Source organism: Anabas testudineus, chromosome 11, assembly GCF_900324465.2.
Source record: "Anabas testudineus chromosome 11, fAnaTes1.2, whole genome shotgun sequence".
NCBI lineage: Eukaryota > Metazoa > Chordata > Actinopteri > Anabantiformes > Anabantidae > Anabas > Anabas testudineus.
The window spans coordinates 12,115,970-12,131,729 of record NC_046620.1 but is presented as its reverse complement, the minus strand read 5'-3'; the positions used below and the strand labels follow the sequence as shown (position 1 = coordinate 12,131,729).

The following is a 15,760-nucleotide window of genomic DNA, read 5'->3' as shown; positions in this document are numbered from 1 at the left end:
TACAGTTTACAGTGAAAGGACAAATTTGAGGAGGTAAAACTCGTGAATATTTGGCATTTACTTTACATTACTGCAGACTGAAATTCTGCTACATTAATAAATGTTTCAGCTCTAGTTGAGATGCACCTGACAGGGGCACAGGACTGCTCGACTCACATACTAAAATCACATTTAATCACCCACACACACACACACACACACACACACAGAAAAAGAAGTGATTTAAGTTTAGCAATTAAGGGAGTGGGAGAAGGGAGGATCTGCGGGTTCATTCCTTAGCATGACAATCAACTTTCTTATTGATTGCTCAGTTCATCAGCTTCAGCATGTACCCAGGCAATCAGGGTTAATCAAAGCCTACCAAAGAGTTACAAAGCCCTGAGGAAGCTTCTCACTGATCCTACTAAAAGGTCTGTTCACAAGCCACTGACAACAGGTTAGTATAGAACCCCTAAAGCACAGACATTTGCTCATCACAGGCACCCATCACCAGAACAACATGCCATAAGGTCAGACAGGTTAGAGAGATGGCGCTGTGAGGTGGAGGCAATGAGCTACAGCTTGATCGAGGGATTTATATGGTGGGAAAGACTGTGAAATTTATGGTGATGGATGCTGATAAAGAATGAAGGAGGGATGATTTACAAATGAAGAGAGAAAGTGGGGATGAGAACGGATTGAGATGGAGAGATGGTGGTCTGGTCGAGGTTAGAGCCTTACCTCCTCTGCTTGCTCCATTGTAGATGGAACTAATGCTGGAAGGAGCTGGACAGATGCAAGAAAAAGAAAATAGTGGAAGATACGGGGACGAGAAGAGAAGGAAAAGGTGGACAGGGAGCAGAAGGGAACAAAAGTATTGAGATCCAATGACTTATGTACAAGTGAGTGTGATTTTGTGTGCTGGTTGTGTCACATTTGATTTGGTCATTTGGTCATAAAACTGATGTAGGTGGAGAAATGTAAAAGACAGACGTTGGGTTGTTCAATAGCAAAAAATAAAATTAAAACCAAATCTTAAAGGATGGGTAATTTGAAATTGTGTGGACCTGTAAGCTTACTCACCAACAGACAGACGGGTGGGGGAAGAGTCTCTGGAGCAGCCTTGGCTGCGAGGGATACGGCTGCGTCTGTGTCCGTCCCCGCTGGCCCCAGCCAGTACCCTTTGGGCACCCGAACTCATGGTGCTCAGGGCCGTACTTGTCAGCACACGACCTGGTGAGCCACTTCGACTGCCAGCTTCAGAGAGACGCAGATAAAGAAGAAGACAAAATACAAAAGAAGGAAAACAGTAAAGTCAGAACCTTCCTCTGACAACAAGTGGCATTAAACAATCAAAGTTACAGAGAAACTTAAATCCACTTCAATATTACTTTGTATACATATTATGAACAGTATATACAACTGATAAAGAGAATTGGTACTGTCCTTCACTTAGTGGTACAGGATTCCAAATAGTGAATGAATGTTAAAACTAATAACTGGAAAGAGGATTCTTGGGGCTAGAGGAGTTGAAAACCACAGCATTTAGACTTTACACATATCCCTACAAAATCATTCATATAAATAAATTAAACAAATCAGGAGACATTTTAACGACCATTTTTAAGTTTTACAGAAAACCTTTTAGTGTTTGGATAATATGGGAAAAATAATATGAGATTTTATGCAAAATTCATATGCGATATTTGGTGATGGAGGTCTCAATTTCTCCTCCCCATAAAATCTTGTCTCCAAGTGTGCAGCCCAAGTATGTCTTCTACAGGGGGTCCAAATACTATCATACTGAGGAGAAGCTGAATATTACTGTGTGAAATATTACATGTGTGAACAGAGGTTTGGGGAACAAGCTCCAGTGCTCAATGCATGAAGCTGGATCTAAACTCATTGAACAAGCATATAGACCAGACTCTAGCTTCTCTCACTGACACACAAAAGCTATACACGCGCACAGACATACTCACCTATATTTCTATGTGCAAGTAGCTAATGGCACACAGCCAGAAAGAAAATGGCAGGAAAAAAGCCTAACAGGGAGCATTCTGGCAAGGAATATATAGTACAACATGTGCCAACATACTAAATCTAAATCAATTTAACCCTTTGATTACCTCTTCATTGTCATCTTTCCCAGTAACATTTCCTTTTCGGTCTCCTCCTTACTTTTACAGACATATAAAGCCCACATTACCCTTTTTTTTAAACTGGTACTGTCTGGAGCACATGCTTCAGCTACAGTACAACCAGGCACACAGAAGAGTGCAGATACACAAGCCTCCCAAAGAGTGTTTAGCATGATTATAGAACAGCCATGTTTACAGTCTGTGCCTAAAGTTCCAGCATGCCTCAGCCAGAGTGGAAAGAATCTTTAGTGACCTTTCTAGGTGCACGTTAAGGAAATGGGAGTGATGGCAACAAAGAAGAGGCAGTAAAGATAAAGAGAGTGGGTAAAATAAGTATTGTTATAATCTTACCACCAACAGGGGTAGCAGACTGAGATCCTGAGCCATAAAGCCCATTGGTTGGGAGGAGGGGGAAAGCAAATATGAGGGGGAAGGAAGAGCAGATTAAACCAGATGAATTATGGGTGTTAGCGCAAAAAAAGCGTCATGGAAGTTAGAACACAGAGCACGATGGGTGCATATCCTGGTGTTCCATACTGAAATGAAGGCAAAACTAAAGAACTTTGAGTATATGATTCCATTTCTTTAAGAGGAAATAAATTACTGAAGATGTGTTGCTTGACCAAACACACACACTAAACCAGCTGAAGATGGAAGCCTGGGAGAAGCAGTGCATGTTGGGACAGCTGGCATATTTATGAAGCAAAGTCTGTTCACAATGAGGAAAAGAAAACACCTTAAAATAAATTATGCTCAAAAATATCCACACAGTCGCTCTCTCTCTCACACACAGACACACAAACACACAATGTAGAAATCATTCTAACCTTCTGTGCAGCTGCCATTTCCTCTCTTTTAGTTAATCTCTTGTCCTGAAATTTATGCTTTGAACTCTTAACCAAACAACTTGCCTTGGGCCTTTTATCTATATATCCAGATCAGATAGGTGCAGTGGGCTATGGTCCAAATCACTTTGCACTTTTAAACTGTTCTCTGAGCCAGCCACAAGCAGCACATTTGCTTTAACTATTCCTGGAAAGCAGGTATAATCATACCTGCTTTTGTAGAGCAATAGCATTGCTAGCTCCCTTCTTACACTACATGAGGATTTTAAATAACCTTAGTGACAGCCAGAGCCAGGCTAGAGCAGTTGAAATCAACTATCCACCACACCATCCTCAGTGATGAGACACAGCATGCAGAGAGAAAAAAACACTCACTCACTCACTCCTAGTTATACAAAACACCTTGATCAGAATGAGAGCAATAGCAGGTGGGCCTCCATTTCCACTGTGATACACATAAGGACACACACACATTCTGACTCACAAACAGAATACCTGGTGTGCAATCGGATTCGTCGGAACCTGAAGGCACAAAAACATTTACATGGAGCTTATAGTCACCATGAAGGCAACATGTAAGAAAAAACTCCACAATAACAACCTAAGAATCTACCAACACACACGCCAAGTCTCACACACCATTTCTGTTGCTGTGTATTTGATGTTGTAAGCGAATTAAAGACCCAGAATGTTTCACTCAGCCAGGTTTGAGTAATGCTGTGGAGGTCAGGTGGTGTGAGAGGGTACATACGTTGTGACTGGGAAACCATCTTGGTACGGCTGCGCCCTCGTGAGTCCACCTGGCTTGACACGCTGCTGGCAGTGGAGAGGGGCTGCTTGGTACGTACACGCCCTGCAAGTATGTAGAGGGGAAAAGCTGTAAAAGTCTGCAATTACACACAGTACCCTAGATATAGACACCTCTACACAAAGCTGTTGGCAGCTAAATGAAGCCCAGAATGTAAGAGGCGCTACAGCTGACAGAAAGCAAATAATAGTAGCAAAGTAGTAGCTGGAAGCTACTAAATGGTCTAAATCATAAACTAAACACTCAGATTCAGCCAGGTGCACACACAGATAAAAGTACCAGGGATGCTTCAGTGGATTAGAAACTTGTCTTAGTAAGGTTATAATAAATATTAAACTGGTTATAAGCCAACCAGTTTCTCATTTAATTGTTACGGCAGATATGGGTGCAACAATAATTATTCTAATTATTGATAAAAATTCATATTATTTTTCTTTGCCTGAGAATATTACTTAATTGATTCCAATTATCTTTTTGTTGCTTCAGTAATCAATAAATAAATAACTTCATTAAAACTGTTTGTTTTATTCAACAGTATGCACTAACATTATCCAATCCACTGAACTGCAATTGCAGTTTATGTTAAGCCTCTATTTGATTACTACCTAATATGCACTACTAGAAAACAATCACAGATAGAATAGAATTGCATAATCAAGGTTGGATTTACAATAGCTAATTTATTTTTATATAGATTTTAAAAACAAAGATGTCAAATAAATGGTTCCAACTAGAACATCCTCAAAAAACAACAAGAAACACATCCACCTAACCACAATCTTACCATTGTCTGACCTGGTCCCTACAGACAGACAAAAAAGGAGCATGTAAATATCACATTTTACCTAATTAATGTATGGCACTCAGGCAGCACGTCCAACTAAAACCTCAATAACTTAATATTACAGTTTAACGCTGGGGCTGGTGGTTAGACCCTTTCTGTGTTAACAATAACTGTAGCAAAGCAGATGATCTTAGATGTGTAAATTATTTGATTCCTGATGAGATGAGTAGAACAATGATACAAATGACAGTTAAATGTAGCACTGACAGCAGGTGGCGCTGTGGCCTCACACTGCAACAAAAGGCCTCAACATGATTGGTATGTAGTGAGGAAAGGGAAAGGAAGACACAAACATGAGTAGATTGTCGCTTGTAGCAGAATGAGATGATCTTACCATCCGTTTTATCAGAGGCATCATCTTTAGTAGCAAAGAGAGACAAAAAACAAGGGATTGGTAGAAATAATTGTTAAAGTGAAAGGTATGAAAGCAGAAAGAACCCAAAAAATGGGAAATGAAAATTGACACAAAGTGTCAGCAACAAGGATACCGAAAAAGAGAGAAGAGAAACAAGAGAAGAAAGGAGCAGAGTGTGTATTAATAAAAGAACATCTATTTTAACAGACAACCATGCAGATGTAGGGATCATCATGAAAACACAGAAACAGCACAATGGACAATGTTCATCTACAGAACATGCACACAGAGAAAATCCATACCAAAACACACACAGGATACATTAACAGACGAGGAGGAGGCAGCAGGAGAGGAGGGGAGAGAGGCTAGTCAAGAGTGCGAGTCTGTAAGTCGATCCTTTTGCTGGATAGGATGTGACTTTCTGTTTTCACCGGTCAGAAACCTCCACAGTGCTACCTCTAAACTGTTTAGGATTCCTCTGACATCTTGCTGAGCACATGCTTACCAATTACTCATTAGTCTAGCTTGACTGACAGGGCCCTTACCCAGTGAGGAGTAGCCAGGGGGCAGTCGGCCTGCTCCCCCGGCCTGCCCGACGTGTCGGTGCTTAGCGACTGCTGCTGCGTTTACATCCACATCACTACGGGAACGCTGCAGGGAGGCTGATGACACCCCACCCTTTGAACCCGCAGGGACTGATAGGACAGGAGGAGGAGTGTATTGGAGAAGGGATGGAAGGTGATAAAAGGATATATACAACACAAACACATGCAGGCACCACATAACACATAAACAATATTGATACCAAAACAAAAATCCCAAACACATACACGAATCTGTGTGCACATGTGCAAAAACAAAAGTGGGTGTGGTTGTACAGGACTGGACACAGGCATGATGTAAGATGTGAACATGATGATAAATTTGAGTCTGAACCTGTGTGTGTGTGTGTGTGTGTGTGTGTGTGTGTGTGTGTGTGTCACAGGAGTGAGTGAGCATATATGTGGTGGTGGTGGTGGTTAGGCTTGCATGTGTATCTGCTACAGTGTGTGTTCTTGACTCACCTCGCCCTGGAGCTGCTGACCATTTAGAAGACAGGGGCCGACTGACAGAAGAGGGACATAAGTAGGTCAGTACACAACAGAACACCCCCCCCCACACACAAACAAAAAAACTCTGTACATAGTTACACAATAGAGTTTTAGTTTGCTATAGAGTAAGATTAATCTGCAGAAAGCTTAACCACCCACTTCAAATGTAAATAAAGACACATTTACAAAAGATGGTGGGAGGGTATATACATGTTTTTCGAACTTAGAATATAGTATATATATATATAGTATATATTTAAATTTAGATTAATACACATTTTAAATATAAGGCATCATAATGCATTTTTATAAACGCATATACATTTTAGTCAGCAATGCAATTCTGCATATTCTCTTGGCCTCATCAAAACTGTAAACTACCACAGTGATAAGTATTTACTGACGGACCATAAAAACAAAAAGCAACAGCAACAGGAAAGCTCACATTTCTACTTCATATCTACTTCTTATTCCAGCTTGCTTTAGTATTATGTTTGCCACTGAAATACGATGCAGACAAGGCAAAAACAATGACAATAGAAAAATGCTGAGGTTAGAATGTGGTTATAATGTCCTGAATAACCTTCTAAGAATAACTTGCAGACTGCAGAGTGCCCTTTGCATACAGTAGAAAAAATTAGAACATTAAGAGATTAGAGGAGAAAAAGGAAAAGGAAACTGAGGTGATTTGATCCATGTACCACAAGGATGTGCAAAGGATGTACAGATCCACATAAGGCACCTTAAAAAAACTTTGTCCTAAAATAGGTTCCTGATAAAATCACTTCAATTTTCCAGACTAAAATGTAGTTTTAAAGTAAACCTAGAGGTAAAACGCAAATTATGGTGGAGCAGTGCTGAGCGTTGATTACTTTAGGCTCTCTTGAGAGGAGGATGAGGAGCGGTCACTCTGGGGAAGTGAGGCTACGCTGCCAGAGCTCTTCAGGCAGGACTGAAGGGTCCTCTGGTATGATGGCTCCAAGGAGTTGTAGAGAGCGTCGGCCTCTCCTGGAAAGTGGTTCCTCAGACCCCAGTAGGCCCTAAGAGAGGCAACAGAGAAGAAGAAAGAATAAGGAGAGAAGAAGAGAGATGGGTGACAATGGAAAAGTGAGAGGGAGGATAAAGAGATGGGTGAGGATGGAGGCAGTGATATGACGATAGAGGAGAAAAATTGCAACCAGGGGATTCAGACAGGAAAATGAGGGTGGTGAGATATTTAACAGTACTTCACTTTCACAAAATGTAATTTCAAGAAATGCCTGTGTGTATCTTACTTGCGGGCCTCTACTCTGGCCTCCGAGTCGGCATCTCTAATTCCCTTCTTGATGCTCTCAACCAGAACTGCTGTGTGCCTGCGAAATAAATAACAAAGGTGCATATCCTTTGTAAACCATACTAATGTGAATGATGAATGATGATGTGAATGCACCTTTGAGCATTTTGCTCTGAAGAAAAACCAGTTCTCACCTCTCTAGAGAGTGGGTTTGCCATTCTTGCAGCAGAAGATCCAAGAAATCATAACAGCGCCTGGAGATGTCATAGTTACATCAGTTCGATTGATCATCATAACCCATTTCAATTGTTGTGTGCTTTAACATTTTGCACTGCATGTTTTATTTAGCTGTGCGTTATATTTTTTGGTTTATTAACAAAAGCTGAAAATTAGCCTCTTGGCTAACACTGGCACATTTACAGCAATGTTGATTAATATGTAATGTTCCTGAAATAAAATAAAAACCAAAACAAACAAACAGAGAAAATATTAATTTTGATTTTATGGATGATTTTTATACAACACATGCTCATTTACACACTAGCCTGTATATCATTGTGGCGTCTTAGGTAGTCTCACCTTCGAACAGCAACAGATTTAGATGTGCAGTTACTGGTTATCAGGGGGATGAGCCTAGGGACATGGGTGTGCTGCAGGGAGGACAGAAAGTCAAAGTCAGAGTCAAAGATGTGAAATGGAAGATAAAAAAAAACTATAATCAGACTGCAACAGAAACACTGACACTGTGTTTATGTGTTTGCAAAACTTACCCGTATGATGATGCGGATAGCTGACACACCAGAGGTGGCCATGACTTTGGCACAGTTGGGGATGAGGTTGAACAGGACGGGAACGATGGCTTCTGCTCCGTGGTCAAATTTATTCCCCAACACTGATGAGAGATGGCTACAGGTATAAAATAGGAGGAAAAAAGAAAAGGAGAAAAGATATGTATAATACTGTACATTCAGTAATGTCCAAATTACCTATGGGTAAAAACTAAACAATTTTTTTATGTTTTGTCAAATGTAGCCTCCAATAATGAAAGCGTCTGTAATTAACACTCACGCCACAGTGATGCAGGCCTCCCGGACCACTTGTGAGCGCAGATCTTTAGCAGACAGTTTGAAGGCGCCATCCAGAAGCCGTAGGTGCTGGTAAAAACAGTCATAGTTGCCTGCGCCTGCCACCAACAATGAGCGGATTTTTTTCAGCTGTAAAAACAAACAAACAAACAAAAAAACAAAACAGAAAAGAAACCTTAGTGATTAAATGGGGAAAAACTATTTAAAAAAACTACTTTTGAATTGTTATGGATGAGGTTCAAAAAGTATCTACTGACAGCGTTTGCTCTCTGGTCCCAGTCGTGTTTGTCATCAGAGCAGACCTCACGGATCTTATTCAAGTTGTCCTCAAGATCCCTTGTTGAGTAGATCTGTATAAGACACAGTAAAGGAAAACAGATAAAAGCTAAGGGAGCAGAGCAATATACAGTATAAGTCTCAGCAGTCTGGCTTTGATGGTCGCTACAGTTGAATGTGTATTAGTGTTTGCATTTCTGGTCCTGTGTGTATGTAGTGTACCTGGACAGTAGGGACATCTGTGAAGGCTTTGATGAAATCCTCTTCATCAACTGCCCCGGCACTTTCCTTGGATACTGGAAAAACAGAGCAAAGTCAATGAATGTATGTATATACGAATGTGCTGGTTGGTTTTAAGTCTCTGCTTTAATTTACAAAACACAGGGCCATTTGCAGTTACACACACGTGTGCTACACACACTTAAGCCAATGGGAGCATCCTGTGTTTCAAATAGACTTCCTGGCAGTAATGGGCTTGTCAATTTTATCTCTCAGGGAGCTGAAAGCTCTGTGGACCACACCTTTGACAACTCCTGGAGAAGGAGACAGTAATTAAACAGGATAAAAATATTATAACAACAAGCAAGAGAGAAGATGCTTACTGGAAGGGAAAAAGTTCAAGAGTAGTGGGAGAGAGTTGGGCATAAACAGAGAAAGAAAGAGCAGATATTGCCTCCTCTTCCTGGGGTCGGTTTCCATATCACGCACAAAGAGATGTCAGAACGCTACACAACTCTGGGGTAGCTGGGAAACAACGTTGTAGCCAGCTGCTTGGTTGTGGACACTATTCTCTAGTGTTACGCTGTCAGAGCTCCATGAAAGTCATCAAACGGCACTCCATCACCATTTTCCATTATTTTTATTGCCAATGATGTGAAATAGAAAGATTATCAGGGTCAGTTGTTTCAACTCCAACAATAATTACAGTTATGTCTGTTGCTGATGTTGTCACTACCGTGAGGACTGACCTCAGTAAAACATTCATTGCAATTATAAGCATATTTGTAGTTGTAAACAAACAAATAATTTTTATAACTTATGAAATTATCTCAGCTCTACTGATGATGTAGAAATATGTTAATTAACCCACAATATGGAGAAAATTTACTTGTCCATGTTGCCCTTTTACAGAGGTAATGCCTTGTACTTGATTGTTCATACTTCAACTTTAGACTTTTGTGTTTGGCAGTCTATTCTATTACAACCAGTTATTGGAAAAATATGAATATCTGCCTTTCATCTGAATGTTGCAGCTGTGCGTGTGTGTGGGCGTTCTGTCATCTAAGTTCAAATGCAGATAGTAAGGCTTCCCATCTCTGCCATCATGGAACCTATTTGCATATAACAAGAAAAGCCAGACAACAAAGTTGCAAAAACAAAAAACTTGACAAAATGACAAAATGCTGCACCTTAGAAACACACATAAAGTGAAAATAACCGACCTTTGCCAAAGGTAAAGTCAGGTCTTTTCCTCACATTAAATGCAACAAGTTCAAGGTTTTAGAGACGTAGTTCTGTGTGTGGAAAAAATATCCAGCATGCCCTTGACGTTAGACTCTCACTGCTGCTCCTATTTATCTCTATCTCCAATCAATAAAATTGTAATAATTCAAGTAACATTTGTCTCTGGAACTGCCTTCTTGCTGGTAGGCAGCAAAAATTGCACCTTTGTGTTGGGAAAATTACATTTTGTTATGCTACACTATCAATTTGAAGATGATTCGTTGTTCAGTTCTACGTCAGAGTGTGTAAACATGTACCACATTGCTGGCACAGACACATCGGAAACAGGAATCGACTGTGTGGTCATGGGAACACAGCTTTCTTCCAACCAAGAGAAATGTGGGAAAAATCAATACATGCAAAGAGGAAGCTAACAGAACACTACAACCATCTACAGCAGGAGGTACGACTTGATAGAGAGGAAGGGGCTCTCTCTATGGGAAGGGGTGATATAAACTTTTGAAAAGGCAGATCTTAGGCACCCTCAGATACGAGCTCAGACATCACAAGGCTGGTGATAAGAATATGACAGACCTTTAGCTTTCTGAGGAGACACAGAGGTGGTGTGTCACTGTGGACACTGGGAATTCTACCCCCCATAAACTCTGCCCCTATTTAGGCTGCACCTACATCCTGGAAAAAACATTTCTATACAAAATTGTATATGAAGACACTGATGCTAGTAGGGTATGTGTTTATGATTAGAGGTAAATGTTATTTCACATGCATTTAGCTGAAAAAGGCAACATGTAAGTACCTAGCTTGCCACCAGTAGCACTGGGTCTACGTGCAGCAGAGGACTCTGCAGGCTTCTTGGGAACTTTGGGGACCTTGAAAGCAGCCTGGGCTGAGGAAGAACGACTCCCATCCACACTGTCATCATCTTCAAAACTACGATCTGGAAAGAGAGGAAAAGTAGGGTGTTACCATTGACAATCTTTTTGCAAAGCTAAAGTAACTTAGTTATGTTTAGACTTTACATAAGATTTATTAATTACACAATATTTCAAATAATAGGTCAAACAGTCAAACACAATGGGACGATTATTGTATTTATACCTCATGACTACCATAAACAAGTACTGAATTACATGTGGACATTTAAAATGAAAATGAAATCATCACCCAGTTGTCATTTGACTTAGGTCGACATTAACTTTCACAAGACAAGTACCACGTTGTAAAAATGTCAACTAATATATATTAGATTTTCAAATCATCAGGTCCTTCTAAACATTTCACAGCACAGATTTTACCTGTCCCTTTTAATCCAAGCATAAAGAGATAGAGGTTGTTTGAAAGCAATGAATACTACATAAAAAGTAAAGATTAAAAGCAAAGAACGGAGGAGGATGTAGTCTGCAGAGAGCTTGGTCAGGAATCTCTAAATCAATACTAATTACAAACAGACCACAGCTTACAAGAACAAGCAAAACCAACAAAAATACACAATCACTTGAATGAGCACAAAACACATCTGACAATTAAGATGTCCACCCATGCAAGCAGTGACTGACAGAACTCTCTGGAGCCTAAACCCTCAAGCTGTATGCTAGCTCAAAAGCTAGCATTGCAACTTTAGGCACAATTGCAACAATGGTGCAGCGTTCTGAACGTGCCATCTACCAGTTTCTTTCACACTTGTGAAAAACAATATATGTGAACAATCTTACACACGCATAAGTCAACTGAGGAGATGAAACTGCTGGCACAGGAATGTTGTTGCACTGTGGTCGCTCTGACAACCAGCCGTGCAGAAATGCGCCAAAGCCACCACCCTACACCTTGGCTCATACATCAACTTACCTACACAGAGTCAACATGCAAAAATCAATGACAGGCAACGCATGTGTACATATAAGCCACATCTTCATAGTGACTGCAGAACCTACTGTGTCGAGCTCAGTAAATGTTAGGTGGACATGTAAAGGTGCAGGTATATACGTAGTCTATCATAAAACATGTACACATACAGCCACACCAACACAGCCAACACGCAGGTCCATCCCTGAACTCACAGTCACAGATTCGCTGGCAGATAAGTCTCCTCATGCTTCTGGGAGGGCGTGGTATTGGGGTCCCCCCTCTTCTCCAAGGCGTACCCCAAGATGCATACACACAGCTCACACACACTTCATAGTGGGTCTAATGCGGTGCATACACACACAGACACACACACCACGGTCCGAAAACCCCTCCACCCATAGAAGTGCCGGCATTTTCTTTCACTCCTCCGTATCTATCCCCTGTCCCTCCCTCTCTCTCCCAGCAATTCTCCTCCTTCCCTCAGCAGCCTCAAAGCCAATCAGACAAGAGGTGACATCATGGTGTTGCAGCCAGTGCGGAGGCAGGACTATGAATGTGTGTGTGATAGGAGAGAATGGGGGGGAGACACACACACACACACACACACAGACACCCCCATTAACAGGGCTTCTCTGTGTCCCTGCCAGACCAGCTAACCTAAACTCATTACCATTGACAACACACACTCTCTAGCTTCTTACACACTCTCTCATTCAATAACCTCATAACGCAAGCCAGATTTGCATGTGAGTCAAGAAACACGTATATTTATTCACTCTCCACACATACACAAAGGAACAAAGAATGATAGAGCAATGATCAAAGAAGGGGTGATGGTTGGAGGGGATATAGGGAAAAGACCACACCCCTCCATCTGAGGCCTTGACCCTGCCACTCTTACACAAGCATCTCTGAGTATCTAGACACTCAATACAAGCAGGCACAGCAAAACCCCTTGTTCCTATTATGTAAATTAAAAATGTAATCATGTTTGCTTTTCCAGTCAGATCATATGAAAGACTAGTAATAGCACATCATCTTGCAAACCTGGGTTCAAAGTACATATAATCTGTATCTGTATCAGGGGTTGAAGTTCAAAGACCATCTCTTTGCATAATAAACATAATAATGAAACTGTTATTTACATATGTCAAAATTATGCAGAAGAAAACAAATATAATTATATTTACAGTTAAATATGACTATAGAGCTGAATGAAGGAAATGAGTATCAGATACCAGGGTGAAGGACAGAGCACAGACGCGAGAGAGAAAGAGATAGAGAAGAGGGAGAGACAGAAGACAGAGAGAGAGTGTGTGGGAAGTGGTGGGCTCCCTCATAGAAAGCAGACTGCACACATGCTGTTGCCATGACAACAGGTGCAGACCAGCTTCTCAAATGAACAGAAGAAGTTTAGTAAGCTCGTTTGCACATACTGTACATCCTTTATGTTTAATCAACAGTTGGTACTGACTCACTGTTTTCATGTTGATTTATTAAATTGGGATGGATCCTGTTCTGGTAGATGGAAAGAATATTCTAGCAGCATTTATGTCACGATGGAGATATTAAATAGCCAAAAATATATGTAACAAACAAATAACACATCTATACAAACTCGCACACACTGCCACCCACAAATATACAGAATATCAGCTCCAGCATCTACCATGCCATGTTGCCATGGAAACTCCAGGCCAAGATTCGCTCCTCTCTCCATTTAAGAAGAAGAGTCAAAGAGAGGAGAGAAGACGACTGGCTTAAATACACAAATCTGCTAAGAGATATATATAGAAAATCAATCAGTGTTCGGATTAAAGACATCTTTAACAAATCTGCTAAATCATTCAAAGCCCTAACCCACATTCTTTTATCTGTTCTAAAAACAAATATAATCAAAGTACACATTTAAGAAGAACTGAGAACATGAGGTTAAATACATGAATGTTCTGTTTCTCTGACTGTGTATGAAAAGAAAAGGACAGAAGGAAAGAAAAAGATCTAATTGCAGTCTGTATTTTAGTTATTAAATCTGTGTGACACACACACACACACACACACACACACACACACACACACACACACACACACACACACACACACACACACTTTCAGATACAATCACAAGGTGGCAGCACTAGCTCTGTTCTAGTTAAATGAGCATCATCTCATAACACAGAGGGATACAGCATCCTGTGGCTCAATAGAAAAGAAAACCAGTGGATTTAGTGGATGGTCTGTGGATGGTCTGTTTTTTAATGAACAATACTTCTACTGCGACCTAGAAGCAGCCCGTATTACTTCTCCACGCCTACATTTAGCCAAACAGTGAATAGGAAGGAGGGACAAGGAGCTGACCAAAAAACAGTCTAACAGAGCTTTATAAGTCCTCTCAGTAGAAACAGGTGAAATATATTTAAATATCTTATCAACTGTTAGTTAGTAGTTAGTTAGTTAGAGTTAGTCAGAAGTATTACAGCTGACAATAACCAAACATCTAGTGAGGAAATAAATAGACAACACAGACAATCTGTGTTTGAGCTGATCTGCTGTAAGCTGCAGGAGGACAGGCGATGTCACATATTCCCACTGAAGATCATGTGACAGTGTTCAGAGTCTCATGCTAAAGATGACACACAGAAAAGAGTATGATACCGCAAAGAGTTCGTATGAAAATAACATAGGAGGGAAAATACTGTGAAGCAAGAACTGGAACAAAAACTGTTGAAAAGCTCCCAACTCCTAAGTAAACTTGGAGAGGTATGTGTGACAACAGAAAAAGACAACAAAATCTAAAGGAACACCTAAAAAGTTGAGATTATAGGTAACTAAAAGGGTGACATTAAAGGTGACAAAAACATTATTATTATTACTTAAATGTGCAAAAATGTGTCAATAATTAGTAAAAACTAAATGTTATTAAACAAGAATAAATAGAAAAAGGAAGTCATTTCAGAGAAGATGAAACAGTGTCCTGTCCTAGACAAAAATGACACTGGGAGTTTTATTGTTAATACTGATCATAACATAATCATGTAGGCCTTGATTCGTATGAATGTACAGGCTTACTGGACAGATGTTTTACTTGAGAGCTTTCTGTTGTTTCTGGGACAGAAAATGACGAGAAAAAAGGGGATGAAAGCATACTGAGAGACACACGTTTGAGGTTCAGGCCTGGATTCTCTGATAGGAGACAGACTGCTCCATTTCCAGCCCAGCTCAGGGAAAATTAGCTACTTAAATGAAAACACACACACACACACACAGACACACACACACACACACACACACACACACACACACACACACACACACACACACACACACAGTCTTGCAGACATGCTCATTCTGCTTCAGTGCATCTCAGGCTCTGCAAAGGAAACCATGACCCTGTTTCCAGGCTAGGCTGGTTGCCATGGTAAAGCTTTCATCTGAATATTATGGTTTATCCCTTTCCCCGACTTGGAATTGGGACTCAAATTGTGTGTGTGTGTGTGTGTGTGTGTGTGTGTGTCAGTTGTCTCTGTCAACACTGACGTACTGTGCAAGCAATGAAAGCTGCTACTGATGGTCAGTTTGCAATGCATCCAAATAACTCTGAGTTTCTATGGAATGTGTGAACGGTGTGTGTGTGTGTGTGTGTGTGTGTATTTAGATGGGCACATTTTCAGGACCAAATAACATTAAGTAGCATGAGCAAGACGCCAGCAGCACTGACATGCTTTACTTTCTCACACACCAACACCAGAAATAT

The 15,760-nt window shown here is 40.6% G+C and overlaps 1 protein-coding gene across 23 annotated transcripts in view; it reads right to left on the bottom strand.

The window, feature by feature from the left end:
* Positions 1-15,760, bottom strand: part of clasp2 (cytoplasmic linker associated protein 2) — a 49,481-nt gene that overhangs the window by 13,036 nt on the left and 20,685 nt on the right. For 16 of the 23 annotated variants that reach the window (XM_026349532.1, XM_026349537.1, XM_026349541.1 and 13 more), the window contains 15 exons: positions 10,958-11,098; positions 8,920-8,993; positions 8,679-8,771; positions 8,405-8,550; positions 8,107-8,242; positions 7,916-7,986; positions 7,531-7,590; positions 7,338-7,415; positions 6,936-7,103; positions 6,037-6,077; positions 5,518-5,667; positions 4,558-4,575; positions 3,717-3,818; positions 1,063-1,236; positions 721-765 (listed from right to left, as the gene is read on the bottom strand). In XM_026349532.1, coding sequence (XP_026205317.1) covers positions 721-765; positions 1,063-1,236; positions 3,717-3,818; positions 4,558-4,575; positions 5,518-5,667; positions 6,037-6,077; positions 6,936-7,103; positions 7,338-7,415; positions 7,531-7,590; positions 7,916-7,986; positions 8,107-8,242; positions 8,405-8,550; positions 8,679-8,771; positions 8,920-8,993; positions 10,958-11,098 — 1,497 coding nt within the window. Of the gene's footprint in view, positions 1-720; positions 766-1,062; positions 1,237-2,471; positions 2,499-3,460; positions 3,488-3,716; positions 3,819-4,557; positions 4,576-4,951; positions 4,976-5,517; positions 5,668-6,036; positions 6,078-6,935; positions 7,104-7,337; positions 7,416-7,530; positions 7,591-7,915; positions 7,987-8,106; positions 8,243-8,404; positions 8,551-8,678; positions 8,772-8,919; positions 8,994-10,957; positions 11,099-12,218; positions 12,385-15,760 lie in introns of those variants that run through there. The other 7 variants (XM_026349549.1, XM_026349550.1, XM_026349553.1 and 4 more) reach the window with 6 other exon arrangements.